Source organism: Carcharodon carcharias, chromosome 5 (genome assembly GCF_017639515.1).
Source record: "Carcharodon carcharias isolate sCarCar2 chromosome 5, sCarCar2.pri, whole genome shotgun sequence".
Classification (NCBI taxonomy): domain Eukaryota; kingdom Metazoa; phylum Chordata; class Chondrichthyes; order Lamniformes; family Lamnidae; genus Carcharodon; species Carcharodon carcharias.
This window is the reverse complement of record NC_054471.1, coordinates 58,109,748-58,132,598: the sequence shown is the minus strand read 5'-3', so window position 1 is coordinate 58,132,598 and position 22,851 is coordinate 58,109,748. Positions and strand designations below refer to the sequence as shown.

The window sequence follows — 22,851 nt, the reverse complement described above, 5'->3', positions numbered from 1 at the left end:
ATTTTCCGCACACTAACTGATCGAATTTCCTTACTCTTCCTTTCAGCATCAATGGTGCAGGGCTGGGGCCTGGAGCAGCAGGGGCCCCCTCTGAAGTGTCAACATCACCAGCGCCACACCATCTCTGCCAAGCAGGCACCAGCGCAGATGCTGGCACCCTGGTGGGCATCAGATCTTCAGCAAGTGTACTGAGGCACAGTGATGAGGGTACTTCACAGTCGCTGGAGGAGTTGGTGGAGACAGAGAGTGCCCATGGTGCCACCAGCTGGAGGACTGCAGGGTCCCAGGCACATGCTCAGTCCATCCTCCGTGATGCAGCCAACTCACGAGATGCAGCCGGGTGTATGGGAGATACATGAGGCTGTGCTTGGCTTGGTGTCAGTGGTGGAGGAGTCAACGCTGGCCATAGCCAATGCATTGAGCTTCGTGCACGAGTGCCAAGCTTCCACCATAGAAAGAGTGGCGAATCTCCTGGAGAGGCAGCTCCAGGGACAGGGTCAGGGGTTCCTGGGGTTGCACTTGGACCTGCAATCCCTCACAGCGGTATTGACCTCAGGTGGTCAGTGCCCATGTGGGCGGTGGTTTGACCACCAGGTCTCCCACCTCAATGCCCATTCATCTATGGTGAGCAGGGAGGGCCGAACAGGTGTCACGTTGGCAGAGCAGCTGCCTGTCATCTCTGCTGGTGCCTCTCAGGGCGCTCCAGATGAGGCCGGCAGCTCATCCTCCCCTCTGCCTGTGACCGTGGCAGCCAATGAGACTGCGACAACTGGGGAGATGGCAGCTGCAGAGCTGGCAGCTCCCTCCCAGGCAGGGTAAGAGCAGGCTCCACGGGCCAGAGGATGTCCGCCAAGGTCATCGAGGCCAACAGGACAGAGGACAGAGAGAGCAGGCTATCTCAGATGCCAGTGCCAGTAAGGGGGCACCACAAAGACATAGCACACGCAAAATTTACGCAACTTAGATACACCACGGGTTCATCACTGGTGGTTTTTCGTTGGCCCCCCCTATGAGTTCCTTCTGATTGTGTTTGCAGTGTGACACCATTTTATTTGTGTTACACCATTGTTGTGAAATTATTAAATTAAGATCATCTAACAGGGCTGGGGATGCCTCTTTTCTTAGGCAAGTGGATGGATTCCTGAGATGTTATGAGTGATTTGTGTGTCATTGATATTTATTGACTGGGCCCATTGTCAATGCTTCTATCCTGACAGATTTGGCACTGATGTCTCCAGGATGGAGGCTACATGCCAGGCTTGTGTTGGAGATCCATGTGTGCTGTGCTAGCTGAAGATTCCTTGGATTAGAGCGTCCCGGGTGTCCCTGCCTCCCTGGAGTGTGCCCGGGTCAGCGTCTGCCCCCTCAGCATTTCCCTGTGCATGCTCATCCTCGGACTCACTACTGAGCTCATCATGTTCAGCCACGGCCACTCCGTCTACATATTCTTCATCCACAGCGTCCTCCTTTTGCAACACAAGATTGAGGAGAGTGCAGCACGCAACCACTATCAGGGACACTCAATCTGGGGGGTACTGGAGTGCACCCCCTGAGCGGTCCAAGCATCAGAAGCGCATTTTGAGAAGACCGATGACTCTCTCCACTACAGCCCTTGTGGTGCCCTGGCTCCTATTGTACCGTTGCTCAGCTTCTGTTCTTGGATGGCAGAGAGGCTTCATGAGCCACCTTCTGAGGGGATAGCCCTTGTCACCCAGCAGCCATCCATCCAGCCTGGCTGGAGCACTGAACAGCCCCGGAACCTGTGAGTGTCTGAGGACATGGGCGTCGTGGGAGATGCCTGGATGCCTTGCGCAGACTTGCAGAATCTGCATCCTGTGATCACACACGCTATCTGCACGTTCATGGAGTGGGAGCCTTTCCTGTTGATGAAGGCACTGGACTCACCTGCTGGCACCTTGATGGCCCCATGTGTACAGTCTATTGCACCCTGGACACGGGGGAAACCAGCAATGGCTGCGAAGCCTCTGGCTTGCTGTGTCTGACTAGCCTTGTCCCAGCTGAAGTGGATGAAGGTCAATGCACACCTGAACAGAGCGTTTGTGACCTGCTTGAAGCAAGTGTGAACAGTTGGTTGGGAGACACCACAAAGATCACCCACTGAGCCCTGGAAAGAGCTGGAGGCCTAGAAGTTGAGGGCAACTGTGACCTTTAGAGCCAAGGGCATGGGATGTCCACCCACACAGTTAGCAGAGACCTCAGGCCCAATCATCTGTCAGATAAAGTTGACTGTCTCCCTTGACAGACAGACCCTCTTTCGGCATTGCACCTCAGACATATTGAGGTATCTGCTACGCTGCCTGTACATCCTAGCAGCAGGATAGTGGCGTCTTCTGCGGCCCCTTCCGGCTTGGACTACCTCTTGGCCCTGCGCCTGTCCTCCCAAAGGTGGCTCTCCTGGAGGCTGTATGTGCACTCCTGGCCTCCTCCCCCATCTAGTACTCCCTTCCTCCTCAGAGGAGGTACCTCCAGTGGAGAGATCACCTCCCATTCCCAGGTTCAGGGAGGCTTCCTGAAACCTACTAGCCCCAAAACAAATCCACGCTGCAAAGTGCTGAACTGAAGGTTATGAGTCCAGTCCAAGCAGCTGGTATGCGCTTTGAACTTTTCCAGCACACATAGGCAAATTTCAGTAACTTTTGTACAATAAGTTTTAAATCTGTAGAATCACAACCTCACTGAGCCCTCTTCTCCCGCTCGTGGATTAGGTTCATACAAATTTCTGCTACCCAGCTGCCCGTGGCGCACATGCGACAAGCCAAAGATCGCATGGGCACCGCAAAATCCCCATCAATTGGAGCCTCAAAGGTCTTAAGTGGCCTGCTAATTAATGGCGGGCGCACAACAGAAATCGTTGTGTGCCCTCCAACCGAAATATCGCTCATTTTACGCATTGGCATGCGGGTCCCAACCCCAGCACATCAAACGGAAAATTCTGTCCAGAAGGTAGGTAAAAATGGGTCATTTTCTGGTTGGCAAGATGTGGCAAGTGGTGTGCCACAGGGATCAATGCTGGGCCCCCAGTGTTTTACAATTTATATGAATGACTTGGATGAAGAGACTGAAAGTATGGTTAATAAATTTGCTGATGATGCAAAGATAGATAGGAAAGTAAGTTGTGAAGAGGACATAACAAGGCTGCAAAGGGGTATAGATAGGTTAAGTGAGTGGGCAAAGACATAGCAAATGGTGTAGAATGTGGAAAATGTGAAATTGTCCATTTTTGCTGAAATCTAAACAGTGAGAGATTGTAGAGTTCTGAGATGTAGAGGGATTTGGGTGTCCGAGTGTATGAATCGCAAAAAGTTAGTATGCAGGCATGGCAAGTGATTAAGAAAACTAATAGAATGTTACTGTTTATTGCAACGGGAATTGAATACAAAAGTAGGGAGTTTTTGCTTCAGTTAAATAGGGCATTGGTGAGACCACATCTGGAGTACAGTGTATAGTACTGAACTCCTTATTTAAGGAAGGATGTAAATGCTTTGGAAGCTATTCAAACAAGGGTTACCATTCTAATACCCGGAATGGGGGGATTGTTTTATGAGGAAAGGGTTGACAGGTTGGATACATTGGCTTGTATCTCTCTTTGCTTAGAAGTGTAAGAGGCAACTTGATTGAAACATATAAGATCTTCAGAGGTCTTGACAGGGTGGATGTGGAAAGGATGTTTCCCCTTGTGGGAGAATCTAGAACTAGGGCTCACTGTTTAAAAATAAGGGGTCGTCCATTTAAGACAGAGTCCAGAAGAATTCTTTTCTCTGAGTCGCGAGTCTTTGGAACTTTCTTCCTCAAAAAGCAGTGGAAGCAAAGTCTTTGAATATTTTTAAGGCAGAGTTAAGGTAGATTCTTGATAAACAAGGAGGTGAAAGGTAATCAGGGTTAGGTGGGAACGTGGAGGTTACAATTAGATCAGCCATGATCTTATTGAATGGCGGAGCAGGCTTGAGGGCCCGAGTAGCCTACACCTGCTCCTAGTACGTACGCTTCTGGTTTGTATGTTAAACACAATGTGCCCTTAACAAATACGGACTGGCTTTCCTTAGTTCACCTGCAATTGCCCAAGTGACTATTACTTTTGCAGCAAATTATTTCAAAAGTTTGCCCACCACTGAAGTTAAATTGACTGGCCCGTAGTTGCTGGGCTTAGTCTTACACCCTTTTCTGAACAACTGGCACTACCTTTGAGTCTAACGAAGATTGGAAAGCTATGGCCAGTGCCTCTGCAATTTGCAATTTTGCTTTCCTTAGTATCCTCACATGCATCTCATCTGGTGCTGGTGCTTTATCAACTTTAAGTATCGGCAGCGCATCCAATATTTCTTCCTGATCAATTTTAAACCCTTCAAGTGTCTGAACTGCTTTCTTTGCTACCATGGACTCCAGAGCATCTTCTTCCTTGGTAATGACAGATGCGAAGTATTAATTTAATACCAGTAGTTGTGGCCTATAGACGACACCAAGCAATGTTGTAATAATGTAATAATCTCACAAGGCACCACCCCCCACCTCCCCACCCACCCCCACTTTCTCCTGTCGGCTTTGTGTGGTTTACTTTTGTTCTCTCATCTTTGTTAAATGGATCTATGCAGCCATTTTTGACTCTGCTTGCTAAAACTGCACTCCTCTTCTAACACAGACACTTTTCTTGCATTCTCAATGAACAAGCTAAATCAATAACAGGGTTTCAGTTTCATCAATTGGACAAGCAAGGTAGCCTCATGGTTATGGTACCAGACTATCAGCCTAGTGGACTGAAGTTCAACTTCCAACACTGCATGTTGTGAAACTAAATTCAACGAATCTGGCAATCTGTAGTTTAGAACCAGAAAACCAACACAATTGTTGGTGAACTGTCAAAAAACCTATTGGTCCTCTCGGGAATTTGAGAAACAAACCTGCCACCCTTACCCAATTTGACCTAAAAGTTTGTAGGGGATGAGGAATGGGCAATAAGAACCGAGGATCAGAGGAACTTTGGTGTGCATGTCCACTGGTCCCTTAAGGCAGCGGGGCAGGTAGATAACGTGGTTAAGAAGGCACATGGGATACTTGTCTTTATTAGCAGAGGCATAGAATATAAGAGCAGGGAGGTTATGCTGGAACAGTATAAAATTCTGGTTAGACCACAGCTAGGGTATTGCGTGTAGTTCTGGAATCCGCATTATAGGAAGGATGTGATTGCACTAGAGAGAGTGCAGAGGAGATTTACCAGGATGTTGCCTGGGCTGGAGAGTTTTAGTTATGAGGAGAGATTGGATAGACTGGGGTTATTTTCCTTGGAGCAGAGGACATTGAGGAAGGACATGATTGAGGTATATAAAATTATGAGGGGCATAGATAGGGTAGACAGGAAGGAATTTTTCCTGTTGGTGAAGGGATCAAAAACCAGGGGGCATAGATTTAAGGTAAGGGGCAAGAGGTTTAGAGGGTATGTGAGGAAGAATTTTTTCACCCAGGGGGTGGTGGCAATCTGGAACTCACTGCCTGAAAGGGTGGCAGAGGCAGGAGCCCTCATAACATTTAAGAAGTATTTGGATCTGTACTTGCGATGCCATGGCATACAAGGCTATGGGCCTAGTGCTGGAAAATGGGATTAGAATTGTTAATATTTTGTTTGACCGGCGCAGACTCGATGGGCCGGAGGGCCTTTTTCTGTGCTGCAGACCGCAATGACTCTATAAGTACTACCATGCCAGTGCTATTCACGTCATAAAATAAACTGAGAGATATTTCAGCAATATAAATCAGATGAAGACAAAAGAAAAACAAAAATCTGTTCTAAAAATATACCTTCAAGAATCTCATCCCAGGATATTCTAAACAAGAGTTTAGACATGTCAATAAACAACAAAAATAAATTAATCTTTTTGACCAGGAATAAATACATAGGAACTAGCATCCACATAATAGCATAAAATAAATGCAAGAAACCATTTCACTTAAGTATCGCCCAGTCAGTGGGAAAGCACAATCCCACTGGTTCCCTTCAAATAACCTCCTCAAAGAGAACTTTAAGTGAGAAAGTGTCTTAAGTAACTAAAAAAAAAAATATCTTTATCACTGGACAATGAGGATCTCAAAAAGCAACGGGGAATATGGCCTACTGTAGCTCAATGTGAAAGTCTATCAGTTGACATACAAACATATGAAATAGGAGCAGAAGTTAGCCATTCGGCCACTTGAGCCTGCTCCACCATTTAATATCATCATGGCTGATCTATTTGTATTTCAAATTCCACATTGCCATTTACCCCTGATAACCTTTGATTCCCTTGCCTAACATATTGGCCAGGAAAAACAACAAACCTGAGGATTGGGAGCAGTTTAGAATTCAGCAAAGGAGGACCAATGGATTGATGAAGAAGGGGAAAATAGAGTATGAGAGTAAGCCTGCAGGGAACATAAAAACTGACTGTAAAAGTTTCGATAGGTATGTGAAGAGAAAAAGGTTGGTGAAGACAATTGTAGGTCCCTTACAGTCAGAAACAGGGGAATTTATAATGGGGAACAAAGAAATGGCTGACCAACTAAATACATACTTTGATTTTGTCTTCACAAATGAGGACACTAATAACATACCAGAAATGTTAGGGAACACAGAGTTTAGTGAGAGCGAGGAATTGAAAGAAATCAGTAATAGTAGGGAAATGGTATGGGGAAATTGATGGGATTGAAGGCCGATAAATCCCCAGGGCCTGATAATCTACATCCCAGAGTACTTAAGGAAGTGGCCCTAGAAATAGTGGATGCATAGGTGGTCATCTTCCGAGATTCTATAGACTCTGGAACAGTTCCTACAGATTGGAGGGTAGCTAATGTAACCCCACTATTTAGAAAGGGAGGTAGAGAGAAAACAGGAAATTATAGACCAGTCAGCCTGACATCGGTAGTGGGGAAAATTCTAGAGTCCATTATAAAAGATTTAATAGCTGTGCACATGGAAAACAGTGGCAGAATCAGACAGAGTCAGCATGGATTTATGAAAGGGAAATCATGCTTGACAAATCTACTGGAATTTTTCGAGGATGTAACGAGTAGAATTGATGAGGGGGAGCCAGTGGATGTAGTTTATTTGGACTTTCAGAAGGCTTTCGACAAAGTCCCACATAAGAGATGGCGCGTAAAATTAAAGCGCATGAGATTGGGGGTAGTGTATTGAGTTGGACAGAAAACTGGTTGGCAGACAGGAAACAAACAGTAGGAATAAACGGGTCTTTTTCTGAATGGCAGGCAGTGACTGGTGGGGTACCGCAGGGATCGGTGCTAGGACCCCAGTTATTCACAATATATATTAATGATTTAGATGAGGGAACTAAATGTAATGTCTCCAAATTTGCAGATGACACAAAGCTAGGTGGGAGGGAGGGTGAGCTGTGAGGAGGATGCAGAGATGCTTCAGTGTGATTTGGACAAGCTGATTGAGTGGGCAAGTGCATGGCAGATGCAGTATAATGTGGATAAATGTGAGGTTATCCACTTTGGTAGCAAAAATAGGAAGACAAATTATCATCTGAATGGCTATAAATTGAGAGAGGGGAATGTGCAACGAGACCTGGGTGTCCTTGTACACCAGTCACTGAAGGCGGTAAAGAAGGCAAATGGTATGTTGGCCTTCATAGCCAGGGGATTCGAGTACAGGAACAGGGATGTCTTGCTGCAATTGTACCTTGGTGAGACTACACCTGGAATATTGTGTGCAGTTTTGGTCTCCTTATCTGAGGAAGGATGTACTTGCTATAGAGGGAGTGTAGCGAAGGTTTACCCTACTGATTCCTGGGATGGCAGGACTGACATATGAGGAGCGATTGGGTCAGTTGGGATTATATTCGCTGGAGTTCAGAAGAATGAGGGGGGATCTCATAGAAACCTATAAAATTCTAACACAGGGCTAGACAGGGTAGATGCAGGAAGGATGTTCCCGATGGTGGGGGAGTCCAGAACCAGGGGTCACAGTCTGAGGATATGGGGGACTGCACCTGCCATGCATTTGCCCACTCACTCATCTTGTCCAAATCACACTGAAGCATCTCTGCATCCTCCTCACAGCTCACCCTCCCTCCCACCCAGCTTTGTCATCTGCAAACTTGGAGACATTACATTTAGTTCCCACATCTAAATCATTTAGGACTGAGATGAGGAGACGTTTCTTCACCCAGAGAGTGGTGAGCCTGTAGTTGAGACCAAATCATTGTATGTTTTCAAGAAGGAGTTAGATATAGCTCTTGGGGCGAAAGGGATCAAAGGGTATGGGGAGAAAGCGGGAGCAGGCTATTGAGTTGGATGATCAGCCATCATCATAATGAATGGCGGAGCAGGCTCGAAGGGCCTACTCCTGCTCCTAGCTTCTCTGTTTCTATGTTAAGAATCTAGCTACCTCCGTTTGAAAAATATTCAATGACCCCACCTCCACCATCTTCTGAGGCAGAGAATTCCAAAGTCACACAACCCTCAGAAAAAAAAATCTCCTCATTTCAGTCCTAAAAGGGTGACCCCCAATTGTAAAACAGTGCCCCCTAGTTCTGGACACACCCACAAGAGAAAACATCCTTTCCATGTCCGCCTTGCCGAGACCATTCAGGATCTTGTATACTTCAATCAAGTCATCCCTCACTCTTCTAAACTCCAGTGGAAACAAGCCCAGTCTGTCCAACCTTTCCTCATAAGGCAACCCACTCACTCCAGGTTATCAATCTAGCAAACCTCCTACGATCCGCCTCCAAGGCATTTACATCCTTCCTTAAATAAGGAGATCAAAGCTGTACACAGTATTCGGGGAGTGGTCTCACTGATGCCCCGTATAACATCCTTACTTTTATGTTCAATTCCTCTCGTAATAAAGGATAACATTTCACAAGCCTTCTTAATTACTTGCTGCACCTGCATACTAACCTTTTGCGACTGATGCACTAGAACACCTACATCCCTCTGCACCTTGAAATTCTACAGTTGTTCTCCATTTAAGTAATACTCTGCATTCTTCCTGCCAAAGTGAACAACTTCACATTTTCCAACATTATAATCCAACTGCCATATTTTTTCCCACTCACTCAATCAATCTATACCCTTCTGCAACCTCTTTATGTCCTCTTCACAGCCTACTTTCCTACCTATCTTTGTGCCATCTGAAAATTTAGCTACCATGCCTTCGCTGTCCTCATCTAAGTCATTGATATGAATTGCAAAAAAATTGAGGCTCAACACAGACCCCTGCAGGACTCCACTCGTCGCATCCTGCCAATCAGAAAAAGACCCATTTGTGCATACTCTGTTTTCTGCCAGCCAGCCAATCTTCTATCTGGCAGTTTAAAAATCACATGAATCTGTTCCTAGCTTAGACAATCTTCTATCTATATTATTATGTAAACCATACGCCATGAGCATTTATTTTCAGCAATAGCCTTTGATGTGGCACCTTATCGAATGCCTTCTGGAAATCCAAGGACAGTACCTCTACAAGCTCCCCTTTATCACAGTGCATGTTGCTCCTTCAAAGAACTCTAATAAATTGATTTCCCTTTCCACAAAACCATGCTGACTCCCAATTACCTTGAGTTTTTTTAAAGTCCCCAGCTCTAGCCTCCTTAATGATTGATTATAACACTTCCCCATGACAGATGTCAAGCTAACTGACCTATAGTTTCTTGATTTCTTTTCCCCCCCACCCATCTTGAATAGAGGGTTATACTCACTACTTCCCAGTCTAATGAAATCTTTCCAGAATGTAGCGAATGTTGGAAAATTAACACCAACACATCTAATACGTCATTAGCCACCTCTTTTAAAACCCCAGGATGAAGTCCATCAGGACCGGGAGACTTGTCAGCCCACAGCTCCATCAGTTTGTTCAGTACTGCTTCCCTCGTTATTGTAATTTCACCCAGTTCCTCTCTGTCTTCCACCTCCTAATTTTAACTATTAGCTGTATCTTCTATAGTGAAGATAGAAGCAAAATACTTGCTCATTTTGCCCGCCATTTCCTTATTACCTACTATTAACTCCCCATTGTCATCATCACAGCAATCATCTGTATTACTGAATGATCTTGAAAATTGCAGTGGTTTGTCAGTTTTGTTCTCACACGGCAGTGGCAGTAGGTGGGAATGCCCTTGTGTGTAACAAAGCAGTTGTGGATTTTAAGACCTACCAGTAATAGATCAGTAACACAACTGGGATTGGCCCATGAGCAGCCCACTTCACGCTTTCATGATGATGTTTGTAGAAAACCCATAGTTGTGGACTGCCATAGATTGGACTTAATTTTGACCAGAGGTAAAGTTCAATGCTGCACCACAAATTTTCATTTTGAGCTTACAATGACAGTGAGCTCTTTTAAAGTCATGTTATTGCTAGGAAGTAGGCAACAGGGGCAGGGAAAATAAGACTGGTCTTTTTGGGGTTTATCAAAAATAGGAATGTCAGTGCGAGAGAAAATAAATTCTATTGTGCATGCAGTATTCACATCAATTACTCTCATTTCAAGCATATGAGTTGAGTCTAGTGTGAAATACTCTCCATTCAGTCTCTTGGGAATGAAAGCTGCGAAGTTTTGTTACCTGATCATACTGTCCTTATAACAGCTGTGAAGTAATTGGAAGCAGGCTATTTCTGCAGTCATTCAGCAAGGCAGCTAGGAACTTTCACTCTAAATAGAATTCGAAAAGCCCAGCCAAAACTCCATTGGTAGATTCAGAATTAACTGGTAGCAGTAAAGTGCAACAGGATGAGCCACTTTGAGACCTGATGAAAATAACTTTGATAGCTTCCAAGACTATGACACTTTCGGCATTAAAAATAACTATCACAGCACTGCCTGCTGGCGTAACATGAATTGCAGGAAATTCACTGACCCACCAATCAATTCCAATGTATGATGGATTCTACATAATATAAGTACGCTGAGCTTTTTTCATCTCAGCTGGGAACAGATTTATGCGATTTTTAAACTAACAGGCTATAATGAGAAGAAAATTATTTTTTTAAATTAAGAAATTAATTGTGGCATTTTTCATCTGACAAATCAGTTGAAAACATAAAATGCTTCTGGAAGAAGGGAGAAGAACAAGTGCAGCAGACATATGGAAACACCGCCACCTGCAAGTTCCCCTCCAGTCACACGCTATCGTTGCTTTTTAACCACTCCTTCGTTGTCACTGGGTCAAGATCCTAGAACTCCCTCCCTAAAAGGTGTAATCACTCCACATGTACTGAACCACTTCAAGAAGGCAGCTCATCACTTGCTTTTCAAGGGCAATTAGGGATGGGCAATAAATGGTGCACTGTTCAAAAATGAAAAGCGGCAACATAGTCAATTAATTTCCAACTTGGGGAAATCATAGCAATACTAAAAAGCATTGAATGGACCACAAAAGTGGCGAACATTATGGTAAAAGATACAGACTATACTTAAAATGGGTAATACAACAGAACCGCTCTGTTCTTTGAAATCAGAATCTAATTTTCCAAGACCCGAGACACTGGCGACACTTCATAAGTGGCGGGCAGCTTATTGAGAAATTACAAGTGCACTACTATTCATTGAAATCAGTGGACAGAAAACAACAGCTCATACATCCACAATTTTCCAATAAGCTGCGTACAAAGCCTCATCCAGCAGCACTAATCTCAGAAAATGCAACCTGGATTAACCTCATTTTTAGTATTTTGTACATGTATTTCATAGTTTTTCAAGCCAACAGCTAATCCTGAACAAATCTAGTATAAATTGAGGCATAGTTTATTACTTTGATTCAGCAATTTCTTTCTTATTAAGTACATCATAGCAACTTTGCTACCTGAAGTAACAATTTATTTTACTGTACCTTGTAACAAATCATATTACTTATACGACATAAGAAAATTGACAATGAAGTCCTGTGCACACTATAGAACAAGACTAACAAAGGGTAGCAGCTGAAACTGCTGCTACCCTCGGGAAATAAAATTAACTGCTCCAGTTTAACAACATCTTTTAGCTAAGGTTCTATTAAAATGCCAAAGTATCTGAATACCTGAACAAGACTGCAGGTTTTAAATTCTTATTGAACTAAAATTATTTAAATGCAACTTTTAGTAATACATTGAATGTGCTAGATGACTACTCAAAAAAGGTTAAAATGATAGTTTCTGCCACTTCTGTACAAAACCTAGAAAGAAACGTTCAAAAGTAATACTAAGATACTTAATAATTCCCAAGGTTCATTATCATAGTTCAGAATCTGTGGCCAGCTTTTCACCACCACCTTCTCAAGGGCAATTAGGGATGGACAATAATTGCTGGCCTAGCCAGCAACTCCCACCTCCCATAAATTAATAAAACAAAAATAATGTCCATTTCTGCACCCATTCTGCTAAAGTCAGGCCACATTCAAATCTCTCACTAATCTTATTAGCATATGGCCAAACATAAAATAGTCGTAAGTCAGCAGAATTGCCCAGCATGATTTGAGTGGAACTGGAACAAAACCAATGGGTCCTGAAGACGTTTGGGTGGAGGGCTACAAAAGTGGGTGAAAAGATAAAAAAAAAATTTCTATCATAATGAAGCTAGAAAATTCAAGGTTTAGTAGTGCACAGCTCTCTTCGTATTTATTAATTAATTTAAGGCACAAATGGTTTGGTTAGGTAAGGTAGCAGATAGCTTAGCTAGGCAATGTACATATTTTGACTTCCTGATTGTACAAATATCAGGCCTTCACAAGTTATTAAGGGCTCTCACTTGTAGCTTAAAAATAATTACAAGTAACAACACCAAATCTCTATGTGTTTGTCCTTTACCACATCTCTTAAAAACCGTTTTAAGAAAAGTACTGGCTAAAAATACTGAAATTCACAGAGACATTCAATCACTCGGAATAAAGAGCAACTTTGGCCAAATCAAGTGATAACTTGTCAGTAAAATTATTTAAGCAATATCTCACGTCAAGGTAATATTTGAATGTCATAGACCTTTAGACATACCTGTGTTCGTAATATTTCTCCTTTGGTCAACTGCATGTCGCCAGTAAGCTCCTTCACCAGGATACCCAACGGTTCCAGACGCTTGCTAAAGTAATTTGTCATCTCAGCAGCTAAGGCCTTCATAGGAGCTACATATATAATCTGTAATGAAAGAAAATATTGTGAATAAACACATAAGTTTGTGGTCATTTATCTCAGAAACTATTATAAATTATATTTTAATGTGAAATATGGTTTTGTTCAGTTCAGCTGAAAACTTTAACTGTGATGTATGAAAACTGACTATCCTTGTTGGCTCAGAATGTAACTAGTTACAATTAATGTATTTAGCTATTATTTTGAAAATTGGCTTGGGTTCAGAATTAAATCTATTGTCACATGGAAATTAGGTCATAATAAATATGTTGTATTAATATACAGTCAAATCTCAGCACTGCAACATATCTGGTAAGGTTTTGAAAACATATCAATTGCAGAAACACAATTAATAACAATTTTAAAAAAACACTCCCCAAATAAAAATGTGTCTTTGCTTCATTAAATCCATACCTTGAACTCATCCTTTCTGATAACTCCTTGCTGAATATGCTGGCGGATTTCATGCAGAACAGTAAGCATGGCAATGTTAGTTTTTCCAGCTCCAGTAGGTGCACAAATCAGCAAATTCTCATTTGTGTTGTAAGCTGTCTCAAATACTATTGACTGGATACGGTTCAGTCGCTTCATCCCTTTAAAAGCCAACTGTCCAATCTGAAACGTTAAGGATGAAAATTACAATAAAGCAGCTATAACTAAAGAAACCAAGAAATTTCAAGTAACTCCATAATTCCCAGCATACTTGTCGCTCAAAGAATATGTTGTAAACAATTCTTTTACGAGTAGAAAACAGAAATCAAATAGTTATTCCCTTTTAGAGTACAAGAGACTAAAAGCAATTTAAATAATACATATGAACCACTGTGTGCAGTATGTAAACAAACTGAGAAGGTTAACACTAGGTATAATTCTCCACTTCTCATCACAAAAGGGCTATTGTATTTCTACTTTAAAACTGTGCTTTGCTAATACTTCTCTTCAGGATCGCCCACATCAGTTCCTTTAATGGCAATACTGATGCATATAATCCATGTTAATTATTATATTGGAAGGGTTAATGACTCAACAATCAAAATATCCCTATGGATGTTACATTAGATAAGGAAGATATTAAAGAGCAGTGATCATCAAGAAAGAACGGACTAGATCCTTGTTATAAAATTGAGGATGTGTTAACAATGATGTGCAAATCTGCCAGAAAGTGCAGGGATTAAAATGGCATGAGTTGCAAATCTCCAGAACTTGCCCATCAATACCCTGCTCTTCCGTTCGCTTTGTACAAAACACCATTTCTTCCTTATTCTTCCTGCCAGTTTTGATGTTCTGGCTATGTTCAGATACATGTGCGTACAACTAAGTGAGGGCAGTTCTACAGCACAAAACAAAGGAGGAGAGGCATTGGAAGAGGATAGCATAGTCAACCATATCAAAAATCTGCAGTAAGTCAAGGACAAGGAGGGATAATGCATGACTGGCATGGTCATAGTGGTGTGAGTATGAATTTGGGGCTATTTCCATTCTGAGGAATAGGTCGAAATTTGATTGGATAGATTCAAAGAGAGATTTGTGGATAAGATGATTGGGAAGCAGTAATACTTTAAGGGACAGAAGTTTGAAGGTATGGATGAAGAGGTGAGATTTGAGGAATCTTTCAATGATTGGGAAAGAGATATGAAAAGCTGGATGGAAGAATCAGCCACCAAAGCAACCAGACTTAGTAGTATAGACACCAGCAGCCAGTACGACAGTGCTAAGTTCCTAAAATTTTGATTAAAATTGCATCACTATAAAAGTAGCCAATTTCCTCATATCTGAATTAAAATGGCATCAATGTAAAACCAACTAGCATGAGAAGAAATTAATTTCAAGCTTAGTACACAGAAGGAAAGGAGTCAAGTAAGATGCATTCCTGGTTGGGATCATTAACAACTGTAGGCACATCAACTTGAACTTAAATTAACAGTGAAGGAATGCATTACAGGAGATCTTGGTAACACATTGTTTTCCTCCTTAGTTTGCTTCACTGCACTACATAAACAATGTGGCTGCTGCATAATAATTTATTTGGGTAATAAAAAACACAGTCTGACAATTCACTCAACTATTACACAGGTCTGCATTCTTCCCCCTTTCAAATTTTCAATATGATTTTGGACATTTAAATTGCACATCTGCAAAGAACAAATACAAGCTTGCCAAAACTGGTGCCTTGCATGTCAAGTTACATGATTTTTAATTTTCTTAAGTGTGTAAACAATCCAAGCTCTATTCCTCAAATCTGTTAAATAACCTTCAAAATAATGGCCTGGATCTTCTGCAAAGCAGAAATCATGGTCTGATTACTGCTCCGCTCTAACTTTTCCCCACCTCGACGTTGCTCCACATTTCTTGCTGGGTCTTGCAAGCCCAGCTTCTTCAGAATGCAGAGCGTAGACTCCATCGCAGCACTGTAGCATCAGGGAAAGACAAAACATGCCCGCTTTTTAAGGCACTAGCAGATATATGGTAAGTTTAAACGTCCAGTGTGAATGGGTGAGTGGATGAATGAGTGAATGGATAGGTGGGTGACGTAAGTGGGTAGGGTGACAGATTGGTGGGGTGGGCAGTGGCTGGATCAGTTCAGTAGTCAGCTCAGAAGCTGTTCAAGTCTGGCCGGGGTCGTAGTCAGATGGTTGTGGGAAGTAGTTGGGTCAGGTGGTCAGTGAGAGTGATTGTGGGGTTAGTTCTGTAGTTACCCAGAAGTTAAACTATAATTTTTCTGTCTAGCATTTCCTGGGTAACTGCGCAAGTTAATTCCCAAGGAACTGTCCAAGGTCTCTAGCTCAGAGTCGGAGTCCTTCGTGGAGGGTCCCAGGGAGCAGGAGAAATGCAGAGGAAGTTCAATCTTCTCAGGTCAGCGCGTCAGAACTTCCACAAGGTCCCAACGTGCATCTTGGGTCATATGTCCAGTCTCAGATGATCCAGAGATTGGAAGATCTGGGTCAATGTCTGTTGCAATCACCTTTGACTGTATAACTTGGAAAATTGAACAAATATACTGGCAAGACTTTAGCAGTGGCATATAGCTACACCATGATAGATATGAATACATATGCATACAAAAAAATTGCTAATTATCCAGTAGTACAAACGAAGCAATTAAAAAATTGCACAAGATGTGTTTTTTTTATTTTGCTCAATAAGTTATATCAATAGAATTCAAATTAAGCAATTTTGAATTAAGGGAATTAAAAAAAAGTGTAGCCCATGCAATATTCTTTAATAAGTATATAACTTGTAAAAAAGAAAAGTCAGCTTATGCACACTAAAAATATTTGTATAGTGTTCCCGAGGCCTTCTGTCGAGTCCAGCAGAGCTGGGGGAGTCAATGCCATATCCCTTATTTTACAGTACCACCAGTGGTCAGTGAGGGGGGGCAGGTGGTCAGTTGGTGGGGGGGGGGGATCAGGTGACCAGTGGGGGGAGTTCGAGTGGCCAATGGGGCTGGGGGGGGGGGGGGGGGGGGGGTGGTCAGGAGGGTAGTTGGGGATGGGGGTTGTTGGAGGGGTAAGAGGTAGTCAGAGGAGTTCATAGGATAGGGAGGGTAATCAGGAGATTGGGGGTGCAATCAGAGCAGTAAGCATTAGTTCGGGGTGGGGGGGGGGTCCAAGGTAGTCAGGAGCTGAGGGGTGGTCAAGAGGTCATGCGGTAGTTGGGAGGGATGGCCAGGGAGGGTGGGGACGGTGTTGTCGGAGGGTCAGGTGTATTTGGAGGAGTTGGTGGGCTAGTTGGAGAGGGTCATAAGGTAGCCTAGAGGGTATTTGTGAGATTGGGGATCTAGTTGATTGAGTGGGGCTTAGTCAGGGGTTCGGAGCAGTCAGGAGGTCCAGGGAACAGTCAGGAGGGTAGGGAGGAATAGTCAGGGAGGGTCGGGGTAGTCAGAGAGGTTGGGGTGATAGTCAGAGAGGGTCATGGGATAATCAGGAGATTGGGGATGTGGTCGGAAGGATAGGGCATAGTCGGGGGTCGGGGGTACTCAGAAGGTTAGGGAGTAGCCAGGAGATCGGGAGCTGTTGGGAGGGTTGGGGATGGTAGGCGGGGGAGTAAGGGGTAGCTGGAGTGTGGGGAGGTAGTCAATGGGTCAGGGGGTAGTCAGGGGTCAGGAGGCAGTCAGAGGGATCTGGTGTTGTCAGGGGTGGGGGGTCGTGAGATAGTCGGGACAGTAATCAGAAGATTAGAGGTGTAGTCAGAGGGACGGGGCTTAGTCGGGGGTGTCAGGAGGTAGTTGGGAGGTAAGGAAGTAGTCGGGAGGTCAGTGGGTAGTCAGGAGGTCAGGGGGTAGTCAGGAGGGATAGTCGGGAGGATGAGGGGTAGATGGAGAGGGTCATGGGATAGTCGGGAGGGTGGTCACGAGATTGGGGGTGTAGTCAGAGGGGTGGGGTTTAGTCGGGGGGGGTCAGGGGTAGTCAGGAGGGTAGGGAGAGATAGTCGTAGTGGGTAGGGAGGGATAGCCAGCAAGGTAGCTGGGGGGATGGGGGTTATTCAGGAAGGTGGGGGGTTATAGTTGGGGAGATAGCAGGGGCATCCCTTGGAGTGTTGGGTGCATTCGGGGCTGGGGGGAGGTGTGGTTAGTACTTTAATTACCCAGGAGTTAGGAGTGCTTTTAATTCCGGTAATACAGTCGGAACCATCCAAAGTCTCCGACTTAAATCAGATTATCATATGGTTCCCAGTGCAGGCTAACTGCCCATTAGAAATTTGAACTTCCCAGGCAACTGCCATGCAACCCGTACGTGGGGTCTTCAGAGGTGGGCCCCTGCGCATCTTCCGGAGGTTGAAGTTATGGGCCAATGTATTTCATTTATTTTCTGCAAACCCAAGAAAACAATAAAAAAAAAGCCAGGTCTGGGGGCAAGCAACTTGCCTATCCGTTTTCAAAGCTGGCAAACAAAGTCTTGTGAGCTTTATACAGTGCATGCAAATATGTCATAACCTCAGCCTTCCTGTCTCCGGAAGAGAGGGATCCTGCAGAGCAGGCAGGCACCTTGTTCATCTAATAATGTGCAATTTTAACTGTGCTGCTCCCTAAGCTATTTTCAACAAAAGCAGACTACATGTACAATTAATCTATTTCACCCCTTGAGCATATTTCATGCTGGCTGCAGTGCAAAGACATTTTTGAAGGAGGAGGGAAATTCCTCAATAAGGTTAGATTGCTGGATAATATAAAGTGAAAGGTGCTGTATTTATGAAAATTTATTGCTCAAATTCTTACACTCTTAAACCGCAACAAAACAGAGATCTGTCCAAGATGGTATGATGGAACATTTAGAGAAAAAAAAATGGAAAAATCATTGAAGAAAATACTGCAGGCTTGGCCTGCGAAGTCCCCCAAATATGGCACCCGGAGGCAGTTTTCAAAATGCCAGTAAGTGGAGTGGAAGGTTCGGAAAGAAACTGCTCCTCTAATCACAATGATAGGCTTATCAGCAGCAAATGTGGGAAAGAAGCAGTCTGTGATTGGAGGAGCAGCAACACTGGTGCAGCGTGTGCTCTGGAAAAAAGACGTACTGGCAGAGGTGATGGGGGGAGGATGCCAGATGCTGCCAGTTCCAGAGCGAGAGTGTGTGGGAGAGAAAGGGCGATTGGTGGGCGAGTGATTGTGGGAGAGAGAGAAAGTGTAGGACAGGATGAGAGAGAGAGAGAGAGAGAGAGAGAGTGTGTGAGTGAGTGAGTGTAGGGCTTGTGTGTGTCTGGCTCACTCGCAGTCTCAGGATTCCCACTCACCCTCACACAATCACACCCACTCACACAGTGGGTGAGGGTGAATGAGTGAGCATCAAGAGATTGGGAGCGAGCCAGGCAAACAAACTCTGTCCCTCTCACACACTAATGTTGATCTTTATTAATTACTCTTTTTTAATTCTCAATTTATTGCTTTGACATTATTTTATTTTTGCTCAGCAAATTATTTTTCTTCATAACTCAACTTTATTTTGAAATCCGTGTTTAATGTTATGTCAAAACTTATCTCTCTGAAGTGTACACATTGGCCCCTTGAGTAAGAAAGAAATGGAAACATGCCCCCCCCCCCCCCCCCGCCCCCCCAAATGGACAAGCCTGAATTACTGCTTTAGACCAGTACAGCATATCAAGCTGTCTTTCAAAAGCTGATTGGAACAGTAACAACATTCAATAATTTCTTTGGTTATTATTATCCTACATTTTGAAATTATCCTTCAATTTGAAAGAATTTCAATATCTTTTCTGATTATTCGTGTGTAAGATGTGAACCTCGCTAGCAAGGCCAGTATTTATTGCCCATTCCCATTTGCCTTTAAGAAAGTACCGGGGAGCTGCCTTCTTGAACCATTCGAGTCCACAGTGCTGCCACACAGAGTGTTCCAGGCTGTTGAACCAGCAACACTCAAGAAATGGCGATACATTTCCAAGTCAGGATGGTGTGTGAAATGCAGGACAACTTGCAGATGGTGCTGTTCCCATGTGCCTGCTGCCCTTGTCAATCTAGGTAGAGGAGGTTGCAGGTTTGGGATTTAATTTTTTTTTTTGCATGGCAAGGCCAAAGTTTGTTACCCATTTCTAATTGCCCTTGAGAAGGTGGTGGTGACTGTCTTCTTAAACCATTGGAGTCCCTCTGATGCAAGTACAGCCATAAGCACTGTTAGAAAAGGAGTTCCAGGTTTTTGATCCAGAAAGTGAAGGAGCAGCATTACAGTTCCAGATCAAGACGGTGTATGGCTTGGAGGGGAACTTGCAGGTGGTGATGTTCCAGTGCATCTGCTGCCCTTGTCCTTCTAGGTAGTAGAGGTTGCAGTTTTGGAAGGTGCTGTCCCAGGAGGCTTAACCAGTTGCTTCAGTGCATCACTGTGCACTGGTGGTGAAGGGAGCGAATATTTAAGGTGGTGGATGGGGTGCCAATCAAGCAGGCTGCTCTGTCCTAGGTGGTGTTGAGCTTCTTGAGTGTTGTTGAAGCTGGACTCATCCAGCCAAGCAGAGAGTATTCCATCACATTCCTGGCCTGTGCCTTGGAAATGGTGAAGCCAAGAGGTGAATTACTCGCTGCAGAATTCCTAATTTCTAACCTGCTTTTGTAGCCACAGTATATATAGGGCTGGTTCAGATAAGTTTCTGGTCAATGGCAGCCAGCTTGATTGGCACTCCATTCACCACCTTAAAAATTTACTCCCTCCACCACCAGTGCAGAGTGGCAGCAGTCTGTGGCAACTACAAGATGCAGTAACTCACCAAGCCTTCTTTAACAGCATTCTGTGGTGAGTTACTCACAACCTGACTCCTCAAAGCCTGTCCACCATCTACAAGGCACAAGCCAGGAGTGTGATGGAATATTCTCCACTTGCCTGGATGAAAGCAGTTCAACATGAAGAAAACTTGTCACCATCCAGGACAAAGTAACCTACCTGATTTGCACTCCAACCACGACCTCAAAAGTCATAGCTCAAGCACCAGTGCAGTTGTAGCAGTGTGTACCATCTACATTTACCAGCAACTCACCAAGGCCTCTTAAGCAATACTTCCCAAATTCACGACCTCTACCACCTAGAAGAACAAGGGCAGCAGGTGAATGGAAGCATCACCTGGGAGCTCCTCTCCAAGTCACACACTGTCCTGACTTAGAAATATATCATCGTTTCTTCTTCATGGCTGGGTCAAAATCCTGAAACTTCCTCCCTAACAGTACTATGAGTGTACCTTCATCATGAGGAATGCAGTGGTGCAAGAAGGTGGTCACCACCACCTTTTCAAGGTTAATTAGGGATGGGCAACAAATGCTGACCTTGCCAATGACACCCACATCCTGTGAATGAATAAAATAAAACATGATTCAGAACCATCATGTTGCAAATCATATTCTTAGTCTTGCTCTTGTGTCCTCAGTTTCTGGAACCTCATTCATATCCTTAGCTCTTTTTCCTCACTTGCACTAACCCCATGATTCCAATTGAACCACAATTTGGAGAGGCAGCGGCATGCTGGTATTGTCATTGGGCTGGTATTCAAGAGACCCAGGGTAAGGGTCTGGGGACCCAGGTTTGGATCCCACCACAGCAGATGGTGGAATTCGAATTCAATGCAAATCTGGAATTAAAAGTCTGATGAAGACCACAAAACCATTGGTAATTGTTCTAAAAACCTAACTGGTTCGCTAATGTCCTTTTGGGAAGGAAATCTGCTGTCCTTACCTCGTCTGGCCTACACGTGACTCCAGACCCACAGCAATGTGGTTGACTCTTAAATGCCTTCTGAACAAGGGCAATTAGGGATGGGCAATAAATGCTGGCCTAGTCAGCAACGCCCACATCCCATGGACGAATATAAAATAAAATACCCACCTTAATTCCTGTCATATGCCTGCTGTAGTCCTTAGTTTATATTATATATTAACAAAAAATTCTAGTTATATAGCACCATTAATGTAGAAAATTGTCCCAAAGCACTTCACAGGAGCGTCATCAAACAAATTTGATACGAAACCATATGAGGAAATATTAGGCTCAATAATCAAAAGCTTGATCAAGAGGTAGGTTTTAAGGAGCATCTTAAAGGAGGAAAGTGGTGAAGAGAAAAGAAGAGTTTTAGAGAGGGAATTCCAGAGCTTAATGCTCTGGCAGCTGAATACATGGATGCAATGGTGGAGCAATTAAAATCAAGGATGAGCATGAGGTCAGCATTGATGGAACGCAGAGATCACGGAGGATTCTAGGGACGGAGAATGTTACAGAGATAGGAAGAGGTGAAGCCGTGAACGCATTTGAAAACAGGGCCAAGAATTCTAAAACTGAGACATTGCTTAAGCTGAAGCCAACACCAACCATCAAGCACAACTGCCATGGGCAAACAGGGTTTTGTGCAAGTTAGGATATGGGCAGCAGGGTTTTGGATGACCTCAAGTTTACAGAGGGTGGAAGATGGAGAGCACTGCAAATAGACAGTCTTAGCAATGCATGGATAGATGTTCAGAAGCCTTTCTGAGGGTTAAATTCAACACTAAGATTGCACACTTTCCAGTTCAGCCTCAGACAGTTGCCAGGAGACAAAAAGATTAAGTGGCTGGGGAATGGAGCTTGTGGCAGGGACCAGTATTTAGTTGGATGAAATTTCTGCCTTTCCGGTACTGGATGTTGGACAAGCAGTTAGACAATTTAGAGAGGATAGAGGCATTATTATTGCTAAACATAAGAAGTACCCTTCAAATAATCAGGATTAAGATTTAACATCAAGAAGTCCTGATTTTAAAAATATATATACAATAGGAAGCCAACATTTGTATTATCGGTAGGCAAAAGGGTTTCTCCTAAGTAGGCTACTGAACTTCAATAGTGCAAACTTGTAGGAACTAAAAAAATGCCTCTCATCAGGATTTGCTCATCAAAATTTGAGTAGCTCTAGAAAACTAACATCTTTAGTGAGGAGATAAAACAGGTGGGACATCCCGTCCAGTTTTCCCTTCCCTTGACACCTATGGAAAGGATAACCAGGTCGAATGCACAAGGGGTGGATGACTTGATACCACCAGGTTTATGCCTCTCCCAAAGCTCAAAGTATGCTGACAATATAGGTTGCAGTAAGATCAAGGTAAGTCTATTACAAAAGGTTAAAAACTGGCTACATGTACATTCTTTACACTCAGATGAGTAACTGCAAAGCACTCGTTTTTATGTACTGGGGATTCTACACAAATTGCAATCGAGTATGCACTTACCAACTAATAGAAAGAGAAATACAAAAACCACAAGTGGTCAGAGTTAACGTGAAACT

The 22,851-nt window shown here is 43.7% G+C and overlaps 1 protein-coding gene across 2 annotated transcripts in view; it reads right to left on the bottom strand.

Annotated features, from left to right (window-relative positions):
- Nucleotides 1–22,851, bottom strand: part of ascc3 (activating signal cointegrator 1 complex subunit 3) — a 619,273-nt gene that overhangs the window by 519,120 nt on the left and 77,302 nt on the right. For both annotated transcript variants that reach the window (XM_041188004.1, XM_041188005.1), the window contains exons 9-10: nt 13,528–13,728; nt 12,979–13,119 (exon numbers count right to left, since the gene is read on the bottom strand). In XM_041188004.1, coding sequence (XP_041043938.1) covers nt 12,979–13,119; nt 13,528–13,728 — 342 coding nt within the window. The remainder of the gene's footprint in view (nt 1–12,978; nt 13,120–13,527; nt 13,729–22,851) is intronic.